Source organism: Ictidomys tridecemlineatus, chromosome 2 (genome assembly GCF_052094955.1).
Source record: "Ictidomys tridecemlineatus isolate mIctTri1 chromosome 2, mIctTri1.hap1, whole genome shotgun sequence".
NCBI classification, from domain to species: domain Eukaryota; kingdom Metazoa; phylum Chordata; class Mammalia; order Rodentia; family Sciuridae; genus Ictidomys; species Ictidomys tridecemlineatus.
The window spans coordinates 149,772,877-149,790,622 of NC_135478.1; the positions used below are offsets into that span (position 1 = coordinate 149,772,877).

General features: G+C 41.0%; 2 protein-coding genes and 1 long non-coding RNA gene across 7 annotated transcripts in view; 2 read left to right on the forward strand and 1 right to left on the reverse strand.

The window, feature by feature from the left end:
* The window catches only part of LOC106144680 (uncharacterized), a 76,182-nt gene extending 75,400 nt beyond the window's left edge, over positions 1–782 (reverse strand). For both annotated transcript variants that reach the window (XR_013435103.1, XR_005736532.2), the window contains exon 1: positions 680–782. This is a non-coding gene — a long non-coding RNA (uncharacterized LOC106144680). The remainder of the gene's footprint in view (positions 1–679) is intronic.
* Positions 1–3,761, forward strand: part of Spmip4 (sperm microtubule inner protein 4) — a 35,364-nt gene extending 31,603 nt beyond the window's left edge. For all 3 annotated transcript variants that reach the window (XM_013355956.4, XM_021722246.3, XM_078039950.1), the window contains one exon: positions 615–3,761. In XM_013355956.4, the coding sequence (XP_013211410.2) occupies positions 615–1,439 (825 nt within the window). In that variant the 3' untranslated portion in view covers positions 1,440–3,761. The remainder of the gene's footprint in view (positions 1–614) is intronic.
* Positions 3,610–5,677, forward strand: Cycs (cytochrome c, somatic). 2 transcript variants are annotated; one of them, XM_078039951.1, is made up of 3 exons: positions 3,610–3,761; positions 4,828–5,004; positions 5,100–5,677. In XM_078039951.1, the coding sequence occupies exons 2-3, from the start codon at positions 4,836–4,838 to the stop codon at positions 5,246–5,248; spliced, it is 318 nt and encodes a 105-aa protein (XP_077896077.1). In that variant the 5' UTR covers positions 3,610–3,761; positions 4,828–4,835; the 3' UTR covers positions 5,249–5,677. The 2 variants fall into 2 exon arrangements, with proteins under 2 accessions (XP_077896077.1, XP_077896078.1); XM_078039952.1 differs by having other exon boundaries at positions 3,651–3,790.
* Positions 5,678–17,746: the final 12,069 nt, after the last annotated feature.

Sequence of the window (17,746 nt, forward strand, 5' to 3'; positions counted from 1 at the left end):
CTGATTTTATTGCGCAGTTATCACGTATATGTACTCAAGCAGTAGCTAAGCAGATTACAGGCTGTCACCAATTCAATTTCTGCTAACTGTCCTTGCAGCGACCAGTTGAGGAATGAGCCATACAGCAAGCACAGGGAGTGCAATACATGGTCTTGTGCCCAGGGCTGTGCAATGGGGAAAGCAGCCTGCCGCTCACATGCCTAGCACAAGGGGAGTGGCCTGTCACTCAGATGCCCTTAAAGTATGCCATGTATGCAGTACTCCAGGCACTTGTCCCCACAGTTTTATTTAGAGATAGGGTCTCACTTAGTTACTTAGTGCCTCACTGTTGCTGAGGCTGGCTTTGAACTCGCTATCCTCCTGCCTTAGCCTCCGAAGCCACTAGGATTACAGGTGTGTGCAACTGCGGCTTCAATGCCATTTTTTCTTGAGAAAAAGGAAAAAGAAGTTTTATTCCTTTGCAGATATCTTTAAATATATCTTAAAATTTTTTGCAATGTGCACTCCTACACCTATCTCACTTTTACACAATAGAAATTGGAATGAGTGTTCACCTGCCACTTATTAATATTTATCAAGCAATTAATTTTCTTCTTTCTCTTCTATCACTACAGCAAGAAAAATTCCACTCTATTTTAAAACCCTCCAGACCCCTGGAAGGGCGAATCGCCCGACTTACTCAGAATCGACGTCCTCTGGAGGCTATTATCCAGCAAAGTCCACGTTCCTGTCCAGATTGTACCCCTAATGTTTTGTGTACTTTTCATACCTTTATACCCAGTTCTGTAGAAATGATGGCACTAAGTGATAATATACCAGCTGGCGTGATCCATAAAAACCAGGATATTGAAGAGAAGATCAAGGAAGAACAAAGCTTACTATCTAACTACTCACTCAAACCTTCTTACTCAACAAAGGATCTGACTAGCATTTATGACATAAAACCATTTCCAAAAATCACAGATACTAAAAAGACAGAAGATTTGTACTGGAGACAGCTGTCATCAAAACCCCGACCTATATCTTACTGTAAATCAAGCGAATACATTCCCTATGAACGCTCTAAATCTACCCTACACAATCCATATAATACATGTAGAAACCGGGTTAGCTTTGCTAAACCTAGTCTTTTACAAACCAAACCAGACATGGAAATAATCAATTTAGAACGTAAATATTTAGGTAAGCCAGAAGAACAGCTGGGCTTGAACATGGAAAAAAACGAAGAAATAAGATCTACTCTGGGTTGGATTCCTAAAGCTGGAGTGACCAAGCCTCAGACCAACCTTCTGGATCTTAAGAACTCTTTCTCAAAAACTGGTGCACAAAAACGTTTCTATAAATCAATTCTAGACGACCATAAAGACCTTAGGGATAAGGTGAATTCAGGGATGAAACACCAATTCTATGGCCATAATTCCTATGATTTCTATAATTGAGGTATTCCTTCTTCCCTTCAAAACCCAGCCTCTTGCAAGAAAAAAAAATATTCCAGAAATTCCTTCATTTTGCTGGCATATGTTTCTAGAGTAAGCCATAATAACTTCATTAAGGAGGTTTATGTTTTCAGGAATTTAAGTTAGGACCTAGTCAGAAGAACCAAGAAAAGGTGATGTTTGATGTCTTGAAAAAAGTTTGAGTAATTTGGCAATAAAACATTACTACCAGAAAAATGTATACTCCAGTCTCATCTTCAAATTATACTCTAAAGAAGTTTTCCAAAATTTCATGAAAAGCAATGTGTACAACAAAGTTTACATCATCGTTTTACAGAAAGTACAAATTTGAAAAAACTCAAATTCTCAAGAATTGAGAAATGATTATACAATCTGTTGTACCTTAATTAAATAAATGTGAATCCTGTCCTTTTATGTAAATGTTTGCACAAAATACTTTTTCCAGTTCCACCAGAGAAACTGGTATCTATGGCAGTTGTAGCTTTATAAAATGTATTTCCTAAGTCTTAAAAGTTGAAATTACTCTTTGATCAATGGACTGCAGAATGGATGTTATGTAAGCCAGCATAAAAACATTACCCTTATTGTACATCTCCATCAGAGCTCTTGGGTAAGCAGGTACATTGTTAATAAGGAGTAATTTTTTGAAAGAAAAAATTTTTTGAACAAGTAAGTCTCAATAGTGGTCTTAAAATATTCACTAAACCATCTTGTAAACACATGCTGTCATCCAGGCTTTGCTGTTCCTCTCAGAGAGCACAGTTGATTTAGTATAATTCTAAAGGACTCTAGGATTTTTGGAATAGCAAATGAGTATATGCTTCAACTTAAAATCACCAGCTGTATTTTCTCCCCTAGCAAAAGAGTTGTCCTGTCTTGAAGCTTTGAAGCCAGGCATTGATTTCTCCCAACTATTAAAGTCCTAGCTAGCCTCACCTTCTAATGTAAGAATGTTTCATCTACTCTGGAAAGCAGTTGTTTATTGTAGACAACTTAATCAAGTAATTTACTAGAAGTTCTAAATGACTTGCTTCTACATCAGCACTTGCTACTTCACTTTGCAATTTTATTTTATGAAGATGGCTTATTTCCTTAAACCTCATGAACCAACTTCTGTCAATTCCAAATTTTCTAATGCACCTTTCTCATCCCTCTTATCCTTAACAAAAAAAAAGAGTTAGGGCTTTCATCTGGATTAGGGGAATGTTATGGCTGGTTTGATCTTCTATCCAGACCACTACAACTTTCTCCACATCCGCAATAAGATAAAAAAAACCATTTGGCTAAATCAAAGTAGAAGTAGATAGAATTCAGGAAATTAATCAGAAACTGGGGGCTGAATTTGAGGGACGAAGAAGTCAAAACGTGACGTCCCAGTGACAGAAATGCATGTCAGGAAAGGGAGCTAGGTTTGAAGTATAACTCGAAGCAGTGATAATAAAACCTGCATTTCTAATATGACCAGAAGGGATGCAATCCTTTAGACTCCCAGAACACTCTAAATCACCTAAAATCGTGTTTCTTTCTAAATGCTTGCCTGCACACCCGTCTGCACAGAGACGCGAAGGGAAGGAGGAGACTTTAGAAGAAAAAGAAGCGGCAGGCATGGAGCCAGACGATCACACGCAACTGCAGCACCTTCCCCAGTCTTGGGAGTGAAGGCAAAAAAAGAAAATGGTCACAAGCTCCTGTCAAATAACTCCTGGTTCCTTGTTCATGGTATCCATCGAGGTGCTGCTGGCACCAGCGGTGGAAATACGACCCAGCCTGGGTAAAGGTCGCCAGCTGACCGGATGGTAGACCTTTAAGTGTGTCAAAGTTAGGGCGACTCCCTCTGGACGGAGATCGAATGATCCCCTCAAACATATTACAACCTTGCTCTGGAGAATTGATACCTTAGCCGTTTAACTTCCTCAAGCCAAAAGTCTCCGCTCCACCCTCCACGCCAGCACACGCAGGCGCGCAGAGGCTGGGAGTGACGTCAGCCCCTCCTGGCACCGCCTCGAAGTCGAACATCCGAGGCCTGGAGAAAAAGGGCATCCACGCGACACATCCTACCCTGCTAGCTGGTAAACGCGCGCACGTTGCTGCCTGACCCTGGACGCCATAGCCAATGAGGCTCCGTAACGTCACCGCGTATGAGCCGGCTCGGCCTCACGTCAGGCCGCGGGGAGATGGAGCGAGTGCGGTTGCACTGACACCGGTACATAGGCGCAGACCGGCGTGTCCTTGGGCTAGAGAGTGGGACGTCCGGCTTCTGATCGGGATCCTTCTTTGCTTCTTTGCGCGAGCCACGAAAGAACGGTGAGCACGAGGCGTAGAAACTGCAGCAGGTGGGAGAAAAAGCTGTGAGAGGCGCGCACAAGCGTGGGAGCACGCGGGCGGACAGGAAGCCGATGCCAGGGTCTCGGAGTGGAGCTAGCGCGGGGTTGGCTGGGCTGGGACTGGGCAACCAACACCGGATGTCTTGAGATGGAGCAGAACCGTAACTAGGTAGAAGTCTGGACCCGGTGGAGAATTGGAGGCGGTTTGGATGCCGATTCGACAAAGATGCGGTCCCCGGGTTGCCATTGCCCAGGGCCTGTGGAAGTGATCGGCAACAATTCCTCCCGGAGGGCAGGAGCGTTGGCAACGCTTCAGGTTCTCCTTCAGAGAGCCAAAGCTGCCGCTCTTATGCCAAGGAATCAATTTTTCCCCCCTGGGCCATGTGTCATTCCTCCTGTTAAGCGTTCGGACATCTCAAAAGGATGTTGCACCAGTCTCCTTGAAACTGATCTGAGTGACCTCGTGGTCACCCTCGGGATCTCAGGTGGAGGTGGGAATGTCCCTGTCCCAGCCTTTCCCTGTCCTCTCAAACCACTGCAGTGCAAGTGAAGTGAGTTAAGCTAGACGTGTTAAGGCAGAAAGAGCTGAGACCGCCTCCCCCCCAAAATACCTTTTAAAAAATAACGGGTTTTGCCTTATCTTCAAAGAGAAGTGCCTGTAAGTTGTAGCACAAATAAGTAATTGGGTCTTTGTAAAGTTGGGATTTTAGTGGTTTCAGTTTAATTCAGTTCAGCTTCAGATTTGTGACTTTTTGACCTTGACCTCATCTTTTGAAACTGAATTTTGAGCTAGGTTCCCACTTCTCTTAATTGGGTTTAACCTTATGTCCCATACATACAAATATATATTTTAAGGAGATTCTCCTATATAGTAATTGTTTTGCTACTGAAGAGTTTTGCAAATGTACTAAATAAAGCAAAATGGGTCCTGGTACTTAGTGTCATAGATTAGCAGTTAAGTGAGTGGAGTGATCATTGGTTTCCACCGTGTTATTCCTTAGGGAAAACAATTTTCTGTATTACTGTTGGGTCTTTCATTTTTTTAGAATTAAAAATGGGTGATGTTGAGAAAGGCAAGAAGATTTTTGTTCAGAAGTGTGCCCAATGCCACACGGTGGAAAAGGGAGGCAAGCACAAGACTGGGCCAAATCTCCATGGTCTGTTTGGGCGGAAGACAGGTCAGGCTGCTGGATTCTCTTATACAGATGCCAACAAGAACAAAGGTAAGAGAATGACTGTTGTTAAATAACAGCACAAATTGCATGAATGTACTCTTATTTGGAGTATCAATTTAACCAATGCATCCCTTTTTGCTTAGGCATCACCTGGGGAGAGGATACACTGATGGAGTATTTGGAGAATCCCAAAAAGTACATCCCTGGAACAAAAATGATCTTCGCTGGCATTAAGAAGAAGGGAGAAAGGGCAGACCTAATAGCTTACCTCAAAAAAGCCACTAATGAGTAATAGCTACTGCCTTATTTATTACCAAACAGAAATGTCTCTTGGCTTTTTTATGTGCACCATAATTTAATTGATGTGATACACCAGAAATCAGATCATGAATGACTGACAAAATTATTTTTGTTGGACAATCCTGATTTAAGTAAAACTTACTTGTAGCTAAATTAATATTTTGGTTATATTCCCACTTCAGTAAATTCTATCACTGTTTCCCCTTTTTAAAGTTGTGGTTGGACTTAATTAGTAATGTTCAGTATTTCACAAAAATGGTGAGTGACATCTGAAAACTGGTTTTATATTTAGTTTTATAGAACTGATTATGTGAATATGTTTAAAATATGGGGGAAATCCCTTCACTCTCTCAGAACCAAGCATGATTCACATTTGTTTCAATTTGTGTTCATTAGCCTATTAAAGGTTGAAGATAAGGAAGCAGTGTCTACTTTATATTTTTGTTGACCATGCCAATTTAATTAGAATTCCCTGTATCTAAAATGCTGTTCTTTCCTTATGGAAAGGCATTTTTAGTGTGGTTTATGTATGATATTAAATAAAGAATATTTAACACTTCTCAAATTTAAAGTTGATCTATAAATTCAGATGCTTTTTAAGTCAGCATAATACAGTAACAAGTTAGACCTTACTTTTTAATTCTTTATTTTCTAAGACTAAGTTATCATTCAGGATTGTTTTTAAACAACTATTCAGAAATAATACTATGGAACATCTAGGTGGTTGGTAGTGGTGCTTTTTGCCAACTTATTAGATGGAAAGATTAAGGTAAAAGAGATATACCCATCAATACAAATTTGTAAAATACGTAACCATAAGATTTAAGATAATTAAAAACAATCACAGATCATGATTTTTTGATTGTGCTTGATTTAATGACTAATGCCAAAACTATAATGGTTAAAAAGTACATAACCCTGAATGTCAGTGCAGCAGTGGTTGCTAGTTAAGTACTTTCTTAACTTGGTCCTCTAAGACAACCTGAACTAAAAACAACATATTGCTAATTCATTCCTAGAGTTTCCTTGACTGGAAAGTAAATTACCAAACATGAATAGAGGAGTGCTTCTGATCATGATTTTGACAGTGAATGACAGTGAATAATAAACACATTATATTATTTTGTACACAATCTGCCATACATACTTAAGAGTAGTCCTTGGAAATTTTATTGAAGATGGTGAACTTAAAGCCATAAAAAAACAAGGGAAATAAATCTATGCAGGTAGAGATTAGAATCATGATTTTGTAGAACACTGAGGAACCTGAGAAAGAGGGTCTCATCTATGATTTCAAAGGCGTTAGGAATGATTAAATAGGCCTCTAAAGCTTGACAAAGTACTTTGAAAGTTTGAATCTTTATTCATAGAAGAAATGCAAGTAAGTCAGTTTGAAAACATGGAGAAACAATTTTGGGAAGTCTTAAGAGACAGTGTAGCATTTAGCTTACAAAGGACAGTTAATAGACCTTTCATCTTGGTCGATTTTACAAATTCAGAAATTATTTAATCCAGAAGTGAAGCTAGTGATTTAGCCACTATCAAATTGAAAAATGTTGGTTGATTCATATAAAGGTGTACCTTTCTTGAGAGCTTTACTTATTTCTGTTTTCAGCTAAGGCCTACATTGACACATTGTACTTGCCATGTTCTAGGCCAGTTAAAGTCAACTAAAACACCCTAAAGATTTAGAGTGTAAATGATAAAGTAATTAAAGCTAAAAGAAATATATATTTCTCAGGAAAAAAAAAAGAAACTGGGGCAAAAACCTAGAACTCTTAATTGCATATCTAGTCCATTGTAGGTGGCTAGGTTAGTGGTATCAAAAGTGAAAGCCAGATATATTTAAGGAGTATTTCTTCCAAGTGCTACCCACATCTGGCTTTTGTCTAGAACAGCACTACCCAATAGACCTTCCTGTAAAGATGGTTGTCTTCTAGACCTGTGTGTCCACTAATAACAGCATGAAATATGGGGGGGGGGGGGGTTGTGACTGTTGAAGTGAATTTCCACAGCCACAAATAGCTAGTGACCACTGTAATGAAAGTGCTTCTCCCTTAATCTAGGATTCTTGCAAATACATTATAATGCCCCTCTGAACACTGATTCCAGTCCCTAATTCTTTAAAATTACTATGCTCACCTCTATGAACTTACCATGGTTTACCTATTCTATTCATTGGCTGGCAATTCATTTTAGATAGGTGACTCTCTAGTGGTGGCTCAGATAAGCTTTTGTGTCATCATTTTCCTGCACTTCCAATTTTGTTTTTATAGACATTATGTGTATTCACTTTAACCACTGGAGACTGTTAAGAATATGAAGAAATCCATGTTGGCTGTCTAGGAAGATGCCTTTACAGGCATCTGGCCTTCCACAGTTGACTATTCTTGGCTATTTCCTATTTGTCAAACCTCAGACAAAAGTAAACTAAAACCAATTCTTTTTAGGCTATTTGGCTGCCCTTTGTCATACCAGAGTATCTTGGAAGACAGAATGTTGAACATGGAATGAGAACTAACTTAAATTTTTTTAAGTTGTACATGGACACAATACCTTTATTTTATTTATTTATGTGGTACTGAGGATCCAACCCAGTGCCCCACGCATGCAAGGCAAGCACGCTACTACTCAACCCCAACCCCATCCCATACAACTGCCCTTTTATGTATCCATTCTTTCCCAGTTTTCTTGTGGTTATTTTAGACATTCAGTGTTTCTCCCCTACACCTTTCTAATGACAATTGGCCTTGCGTCTCATTTCAGATATGAATTCTCAGCTTCCTGACTGCAAGGAAGTTTTGGGTCATCCCCCACCCTCCACTTTGAGCAATAATGATCTACATTCAGTGATGGTTCAGAAAGTTCAATTACATGACAACAGTAGATGTCACATACTCGATAATGGTCACTCTAATACCCATTCTTCCCCTGCCTCCATCTCCTATGGGAAGTTGGAAAAGTTCTCCATTTGCTTTCTTCTCAGTGCAGGAGCTTTGCATGGTGGTCCACACTTCAATACAAATTATGCTGTCTGCGTAAGTTCTGGAAGCTATCGTTTTTCTATTCACCTTAAATGTAATGAAATTAAAATTTGAAGACAGTAGGTGAAACATAGATTTTTCCAAGTTACCTGTACGGAGTTGGCTATATTTTATTGTCAGTAAGATGAAAACTATTTACACTTTGTACTGGTGGATGTTGGAGGAAGGTGGCCCAAGGGTCTGAGTCCTCTGCTGGCACTGCTCAACAGAATCTGAGGCATGTTAAACTTTCTGCACCTTAGTTTCCTTATCTGTAGATTAACACTAACGTCAGTCCTTAAAGTTGTTGTGACAAATAGGAGAATATATTTGGCATATATAATAAACAATCAAATGTTAGCTATTTTTTAACTAAATGGGCTGGACAATTTGATAAATTGTTTGACAGTGGACAAATTGCATGGAGGGACGAAGACACTAACTTAGATGATTCTTCCACGTAGAGTGAACAGAAAGTTCAGTGGGAGAGAAGTACCTACAATTAGAGATTTATATCCATGACACAGGCACTAATTCTAGTAATTCACCTGTCAAGTGATGTTTCATTCCCTATTAGGGACCTGGACTAAGAATCAGTGAACTCCAACCTCCACCAAATCCATTTCCTTCAAGAGCTCTTTCAAGGGGGATCTGAGACTTGTAGCCAAAAGTTAAAATGGGTGACTAATTTTCATATATTCTCATCTCCTAAGTGTGTCTAGTTTTTCTAGTAACCTGACAGTTTTTAATATCCTATTTACTGGAAAAAATGCAAGCTTTACCCCACTTCTAAACTTTAAAGGTAAATATAAACAAAAAAGGAGACAAATCAAGACAGGTGTCTGTACATCAGAGGCATCTCACAATGGAAAGAACTTGGGGGCTTCGTTGCAGCCTCCACACTCCTCTCACAGGAAGGTTTATTGGGAGGTTCAGTCCAGGTCATGGGAGGGTGTAACCTAAAGTGCCCTTACCTGTGAACAACTAGTTCTTTATCCTGGCCTGTCAGACAATGCATTGCTAACTTGTTTTGAGCAACATTCAATTGTATATAGTTAGCAACTGTTGACCCTGGAACCTCAACACCTCAGTAATTCTAGAATGGACCACACATTTTCTGTATCAGTCACTTGGCTCCAGAAAAGTAAGCTTCCCAGTTGTTTTCAGAGTTTTGCTTGTCTGTTTAGCATTCCTTTTGGGTCTTATGATTTATGGAATGATAAATGTCACTTAATGCTGAAAAGAAATAATTCTTGGATGGGCATATGTAAGATGAAAGGAAAAAAAATAGTATGTTAGCCAAACAGACACTGCTGAGCTCACAGATCAAAGAGGTTAAGGGAAGGGATCTGGGAGAGGAATTTTAGCTTGTGAGTTTCTTGAAGCAGCCTGGTTTAAAATAATAAAAGTCAGTGCTTGGTGGGAAGTGACAGGAAGGGCCTGCCCATTTAACCTCCTCCCAACCCATTATCGCAAAATAATGTAAGGAAGGTTTTTTTATACTATAACTCAAGGTCAAGTAAAGACTGAGATAGTGTACCTGCCAGGGTCTTTTAGTAGATACCCTGTCTAAAAATTCTAGTGGTTTTCTTTCTAGTCTCCATCCTTTAAAAGTTGATTAGGCAGGATAGCACCAAGGCCTGCCTATCTTAAATACTAGAGAACACAAGGCAGGGCGTGGTGATTTTTCTAATGGATCCTGTAAGTTGAAGCAATTGCCCCTTCTGCCCAAGCTAGTTCTGCAGCAGAATGTCCTGAAAGCAGAGATCTCATGGCCTTCTACATGGCAAATACCATAACTTTGAGTTCACAGGAAATAGGGGTGTGGCCTTCAGGACAGTCACAACCTTCCCATCATTTCCTCCTCCCCTGTTTCATTGATCATTCATTCTCAGTCTCCATCATAAGCTTCTTTTTTAGGTTCATTCCTGCAGACTGCCGTTTGCCTACTCAATACCCATTCTCCCCTTCAATTTTAGTAACAGAACCTTGATCTTTTTCAGAGAGATAATGGACCTGTAACAGACTACACTGTCCAGCTTTCCTAGGTGTGGTCAGCATATGAAATAGAGTCAGTCATGTGGGACTTCTGCAATATCTTTTTTAAAGAATCTGACTTAAGGGCTGGGGATATAGTTTATTTAGTTGGTAGAGTGCTTCCTCACATGCACAAGGCCCTGGGTTCAATCCCCACCACCACAATCATCATCATTATCATCTGACTTAGCCAGAAGGACTTCCCTTTTTTGCCCTTTGTTTTGCCTCTATTTCCTGCCTAGACCTTGGGCAGATAGCTGAGCTCCTCTCGCAGCCATCTTGGATGGAAGGCATTACTGAAGAAGGTAGCCATGCCCCTGAGCATGGAAGGGCAGAAAGATCTGGGATGTGAGTTCTGTGGTGAAGCTGCCATACTAGCCCAGTTTAGTAAACATTCTTTTCACTTAAATCAGTGTATAAAAGATGCAGCTGATTTGTGTTAATACACCTACCCCTTATAGAATAGTACTCCCTAAAGTTACATCTGTTATATGTTTTTATTTTTCATTTGCTATAGGTACACCCGTAAATTAAGCACACTTTGGCCAGTAACTGCATATCTATATCTATATATCATATCTCTCTTGAGAAGAACCATACATTCAACTGAATTTTAAATAACTTTATTTGATCCCCCATAGATACTGTGATAGGTTAAAAAGGGTCCTCCAAATATGTCCATTCCCTAATCCCTGGATTCTTCAAAGGGTACTTTGTCTGACAAAAGGGACTTTATGAATGTGATCAAGTTAAGGATCTTGAGAAGGGAAGTTTACTTAGTTTATTTTGGAGGGTGTTGTGATAGGGATTTAGAATAAGGAGAAATGATCAGTTTTAAGAGAAATACCCTCAAGCTATTGAAATGCAGAATCAAGCCATTGAGATGCAGAAAATACATTAGCAAACTTGGTCCAAGCCCTTGTAAAATGAGGGAAATAGGCAAGTGCAGGAAAACTGTTGCAAATTGTGTGGCTCCATCCTGGATCCACTTTTATTCTGAACCCCTGATCCTATTAATATTGGACCCTCAGCCCAAGCCTTGCTTCTCACTCTGGAGTGCACATTCTCCCTTGAATTTGTATTTACTTTCTTAAATAAACCTCTTGTTATGCCAGATTCCTGGGACCCCAGTAGACCCCAGGGGCCAAATCCGATGCAAGCACACAAGAGTCTTTATTGCAAAGCCTTCAATGCCTAAGAGCCTCCTTAGGCTGAACCAATTAAGCATTCCATTAAAATTGATTGAAATCAGATCCATAGCAGCATGAAGAAAAATGGTAAATTTCAGTGCTTTTGATAATAAGTCTGTGTAGCATTGCTCTTATAAGGAAAAACTTTTAAATACTTTTTGGATTTTTTTTTTTTTTTTTTTTTTTTTTTTGGTAATATGAAGCCTCAGAACTTAGCTGGTTATCTTCTCAGATTGTTATGCCAGATTCCTGGGACCCCAATAGACCTCCAGGAGCCAAATCTGATGCAATCACACAAGAGTATTTATTGCAAGCTGGAGCCTGGACTCACAACCGTTCCCAGCAATGGTCCCAGGGAGTGAGTGAGTCCTGGTCCTTTGTTCAGTGAGACTTAATAGGTTTTGGGGGGATACTCTATGCGTCACAACATCACACAGCAAATCATTTCATACCGCAGGAAAGTCAAACAACAACTCTTAACATTGGTTAGCACATTCAATGGCAGGAACAAGTTGGGTAGGGGTGATTGGTTAGTACAAGAGGGGGATTCGTTTGAACTGATTGGTTTAGGCCATGAGGGGTGTACGTGCTAAACAACATGTTATCAACCACCATAAACTACTTGGGGGTCATCTGGCATTCCAGGTATTTTCCCTGTCTCATGCCAATTGGAGGTTGCTAGGGGGGTTGCTATGGGTCCTCACCTAGCCTAACTGAATTAGGAACACCTAGTGCCTCAGACCTCTCCTGTTATTTACAGACAAACAACTAAGCAGGGTGGGTATGTGCTTAGGAGTGCTCTATGGGTTTTTCCAAGGACAAGGGTCACGCCCCCTCCCTTAGGGCAAGCCTTGAGGTAGAGGCTTCTGATATTTATTTATTTTTTAAAATGGAGTCACTTTAGTTTCTCACTCTGTCTTTGGCTGGTGCTGAAATTCTTACCATCTTGTATGTCAAGAACCCCACTGTTCCTGGGTTGAGTTCCCTTCTTATTTTTGTGGGGGAGGGTACTGGGGATTGAATCCAGGATCTTGTTCATGCAAAGCAAGCACTCTACCAACTGAGCTATACCCCCAGCCTAAGTTCCCTCCTGTTTTGGGACTCCTTGAACACTTCTCCAGAAACCTCTTTTCTCCCATAAGAGGTGTGGTCTAATTACAATATGGTCCTTAAAAATTAGGGAAACAGGAATCAGGTCAGAGAAGGCAATGTGACAAAAAAGATTGAAGTGATGTGACCACAAACCAAGGAATGTTGCTGGCCTCTGTGGAAGATGGAAGAAGGAAGGAACTGATTGCTTGTTTGAATTTCCAGGAAGAACTAGCTCTGGGGCTGGGGATGTGGCTCAAGCGGTAGCGTCCTCGCCTGGCGTGCATGCAGCCCAGGTTCGATCCTCAGTACCACATACAAACAAAGATGTTGTGTCCGCTGAAAAATAAATATTGAAATTCATTCTCTCTCTCTCTCTCTCTCAAAAAAAAAAAAAAAGAAAGAAAGAAAGAAAAAGACTAGGAGAATGGATTGTCTTTAAAAAAAAAGAACTAGCTCTGTTGACTCCTTGATTTTAGGTCACGGAGACCTATTACAGACATTTTGTTGCCAAAAGTTGGGTCCTTGTCACCAATGCCAATCCAATAACGAGGACTCAGTTTTGAGAAAAAGGAAAAAGAAAATTGATTACTTTGCTAGCAAAGGAGAAAATTAAAAACCAGCCTCTATCTCAGAGAAAAGCCTGTCCAAGGAAGGGACATGACCTTTGTCCTTGGAAAGACCCACAGAGCACTCTTAGGCACATACCCACCCTGCTGAGTTGTTTATCTACAAATAATAGGAGAGATCTGCTGTGCCAGGTGTCCCTGACTCAGTCAGGCTAGGTGGAGACCCATAGTAACTCCCTAGCAGCCACCAATCAGCATGAGACAGGGAAATACCTGGGATGCCAGATGACCCTCCCAGTAGTTTATGGTAGTTGAAACCATAAAGTTCAGCACTACTGCCCTCATAGCTTAAACCAATCAGTTCAAAAGAATCCCCCTCTTGTAGTAACCAATCACCCCTACCCAATTTGTTCCCGCCAGTGAATGTACTAATCATGTTTTAGAGTTGTTATTTGATTTTCCCACGGTGTGTGATGATTTGCTGTGATGTATGTGAAGTCCCTGCCTTCCCCAAAGAGTGTATAAAACTGCTGCAAACCCTGGGCTCGGGGCCTCTCACCAGTTGCTGTGTGCACGTGGAGGACCGAGCTAGCTCGCAATAAAAGCCTCTTTGCTGCTTACATCGATCACAGTCTCTGGTGGTCTTTTGGGGGTCTCGAATTCGAGCATAACAAAACACAGGGAACTCCTGTCGCAAAGGCTATGATTCTGCCCATCAGCAGGAGCAGGGGGCTTTTAAAGAGTTGACTCAAAGGTTACATCCCCTGTGTTCTCTGGCTGGAGTTATAATTCATTTGTTAATGTGGGAGACTGTCATTTCTGAGATCTTCTAGAACCATCCTCAAAATCTGAATGACTTCATTCCTATGGTGGGTGTGTACTCAGGGACAAACTGCCCTGCCTAGGATTTGGAAGAAAGGTAATCCAGTTTCCCCTGAGATTAGGGAGGGGGAGGATTAAGGAGGAGCGGGGAGAGAGGAAGAGAAAGAGATACTCCATTTAAAAAATAAGTTGTGGCTGGGGTTGTAGCTCAGCTCTTGCCCAACACGTGTGAAGCACTGTGTTCAATTCTCATCACCTCATATAAATAAATAAAAGTCTATCTACAACTAAAAAAAGTCTAAAATGAAGAAATTGAAGGGCTGGGGATGTGGCTCAAGTGGTAGCACGCTCGTCTGGCATGCATGCAGCCCGGGTTCGATCCTCAGCCCTGCATACAAACAAAGATGTTGTGTCCGCCAAAAACTAAAAAATAAATATAAAAAAAAAAAAAAGAAAAGAAATTGCAGTGACACAGCAGCAAAGGGTTATATTCAAATCATAAAGTGGACCACTGTTACATTACTTAAAAGCCAATTTAAAAGAGAGAAAGGGACAGAGAGAAATGAAGGAAAATGGGCCTGTCTTTTCTGATGGTTCTCCACAATAGTGCTCTGCTGCAAGATAGTTCATCTTTGAACTCAGGCCTCCCAAAGTCGTCCACCCTCCCTCTTTAACCTGGACCTATAGGTTCCCTTTCAAAGAAGCTGCCCCATTAAGAAACTGCCTTAAGGACAGAGAGAGAGCACTCTTACAAAAGTTTCCATTACAAAAATGATAAACAGGTGAGGAGATGGACATATTGTCTTGATTTCATCTTTCTACAATGTATACATATATCAAAGCCACACTCCCCCATGAATGTATCAAATTTTAGGCCTAGGAACTTAGAACTAAGAACTCACTAAGAAGGTCCGGGGCCATAAGCAACTCAAAAAAGAAAAGTAAAGTTGTTGATGCAGCCACTGATGATTGGTTAATGGGGTCTCAGGGAACTACAAGATTTTTCAAGGGTGAGGAGCAAAATTATGGATGAAGAAGTGTAATTGTGGCCACAAAAATACCAAACTGGTCTCTCCTTGAGTGACTTCCTGGACTCAGTGCAGGTAGGTCTGTATGTTCTCTTATTTCCATCTCTAGTTAACTTTTATGTCATTCCTATAATTAGAATTGCCTCCCCGCCCCCAATGATTTAAAAAAAAAAAAAAAAATCTTCAGTCAGGGTTCCTAAGAAGGAAAAGAGGCCTTCATTAAGAGTCTTCAGAAAAAAGGAAGTTTTGAAGGTTTTTTTTTTTTTCTTAAAATAAGATAAAATCAATAAGGAAGAGTCCGAAATTTTGCCTTCCTTGCACAATAACAGGTTTCCCTACCACAGTTTCATGGATTCTGGCAAAAGACACAAGACTCCTGGACAGAGAAAAAGGAACATTTTTTAATTGCTACATTAGCAGAAACCAGACTACCAACATTTTTGTGTCATATTCCCAATTCCCAGCTCCCAGAGGGCAACACAAAGTGGTCCAGATAATATCTACATATGCAGAGGGTTATATTGAAAAACCAGTCTCTACCTCAGAGCAAAGCCTGTCTAAGGAAGGGGGCAGCGTGACCCTTGTCCTTGGAAAGACCCACAGAGAACTCCTAAGCACATACCCACCCTGCTGAGTTGTAAATCTACAAATAATAAGAGAGATCTGCTGTGCCAGGTGTCCCTGACTCAGTCAGGCTAGGTGAGGACCCATAGCAACCCCTTAACAACCACCAATCAGCATTAGACAGGGAAAATACCTGGGATGCCAGATGACCCTCCCAGTAGTTTATAGTGGTTGATAACATGTTGGGAAACCATGAAGTTCAGCACTACTCCCCTCATAGCTTAAACCAATCAGTTCAAACGAATCCCCCTCTTGTACAAACCAATCACCCCTACCCAACTTGTTCCCGCCAGTGAATGTGCTAATCATGTTTTAGAGTTGTTTTATGATTTTCCCTCGATGTGTGATGATTTGCTAAGAGATGCTATGATGTATGTGAAGTCCCTGCCTTCCCCAAAGAGTGTATAAAACTGCTGCAAACCCTGGGCTTGGGGCCTCTCAGCGTCACCAGTTGCTGTGTGCACGTGGAGGACCGAGCTAGCTCGCAATAAAAGCCTCTTTGCTGCTTACATCGATCACAGTCTCTGGTGGTCTTTTGGGGGTCCTGAATTCGAGCATAACAATATTACACGAGGAACCCAGAGCATAGGGAACCCAAATCTTTCATAATGGGCTGTATCCTGCTTGCCTTTTGTCACAATGGGAGACATTATCTTTATTTTACTTGGATAGGAAACAAATCTTCCCTTTGTTCCAGAGGATCACAAGAAAAGGGAATCCAGAGATAATCTTAAATACACACACACACACACACACTTTCATTCTATTTATATGAATATCTCTATCTTCCAAGGCAATTCATTTTACAAAAATCCTTCCAAAAAACCATGCCAGACCAAAACTGTGTTCACAAAGTGAGTGGACACGTGAGAGATTCATGAAGAACTGTCTCCCAACTTGCTCATCGAATATCAGGGGAAATCCAAAATGCAGCTGGTCCTCACAGAGTCAAGAGCGGACATGGCAGGAGTTTGGGGATCACAACTCTAGAGCAAAACCATTATCAGGACTCAGCCCCAATCCATGCTTTTTTTCTGCCCTGGAATTCCTTCTTCATTTTGTAAGGGTCCAGCGGAGCGTCGGAGAAAGAGACAACACAAGAGATTGGCTCCATGCAATTGGCAAAAGGGGATTTATTAATTCAGCATGCTGAGGTTCCAGGCTCACTCAGGAAGAAAGAGCAGCCCAGAGCCCAGGGCAGAGGTCAAGCAGAGCTTAAGTACACTTTTTGGAGAGGGCGGGGGGGGGGGGGGGGGGGGCTTTGCAAACATCAGAACAAATCATCATGAGGCGCGGGAAAATTGAACAACAACTCTGAGACAGGACTAGTACATTCATTGGCGGGAACAGTCTGGGCAGGGGTGATTGGTCACTCCTAAGCAGGGTACACATTTAAACTGATTGGTTTTGGAGCCTAGATGCTTACATGCCAAGCTACTTGGAGCCCTTAGCTATGAAACAACCAGGGAACCAGGAGAGATATTTACTGGGCAGTTCAGGTATTGTCCTAACAGCTAGAGGGATTACAGGTTCCAGGGGTAGCAGAGGAATTGTAACAATACCTTGTCTTTTACTTTTTAGCCCAGGCCTTGTAATTTAGAAGCTTTACAATGCCCAGTCTTTTACACTTTAACTCAAGCTTTTGAAGCTTAGAATCAGCTTAGAAATTTTACCTTTACAATTTCAGTGCAATATAAAATTGGCCTCCCTCATCTTTTAATCCCAGATCTTCTGTCATATATTGCTGACAAGTTTATATTTAAGCATTGGTCTGATCCTTCAGTGGTCTAGACAACAGTGATTGGAGGACATATGGTCTTAAAAACCTCCATGTGGAACACTGTTAGTGTCCCCATGGAGTTTCAAATAATGACCTCTCTTCCTCACACAAGTTCTGAATGAAATGAAATATACAACAAAGAACAAGGCAGATGGGAAATTAAATGTCATCTAGTTCACTGATGAAGATAAAGCTGGAAAACTTAGGCAAGGGCCAGGTAGACCTACTAACTGAACTCCAGAGGTATACAGATATAAATACGACTTGCAGGCAGAGTAGGAAAATCTGTTTCCTTGAGCTCTCAAAATGAAGCTCCTAAAAGGCAAGA

Coding starts and splice junctions, on each gene's coding strand:
- Cycs (XM_078039951.1), top strand. CDS start 4,836: ATGGGTGATGTTGAGAAAGGCAAGAAGATTTTTGTTCAGAAGTGTGCC. Junction 5,005..5,099: donor AGATGCCAACAAGAACAAAG/GTAAGAGAATGA, acceptor CTTTTTGCTTAG/GCATCACCTGGGGAGAGGAT.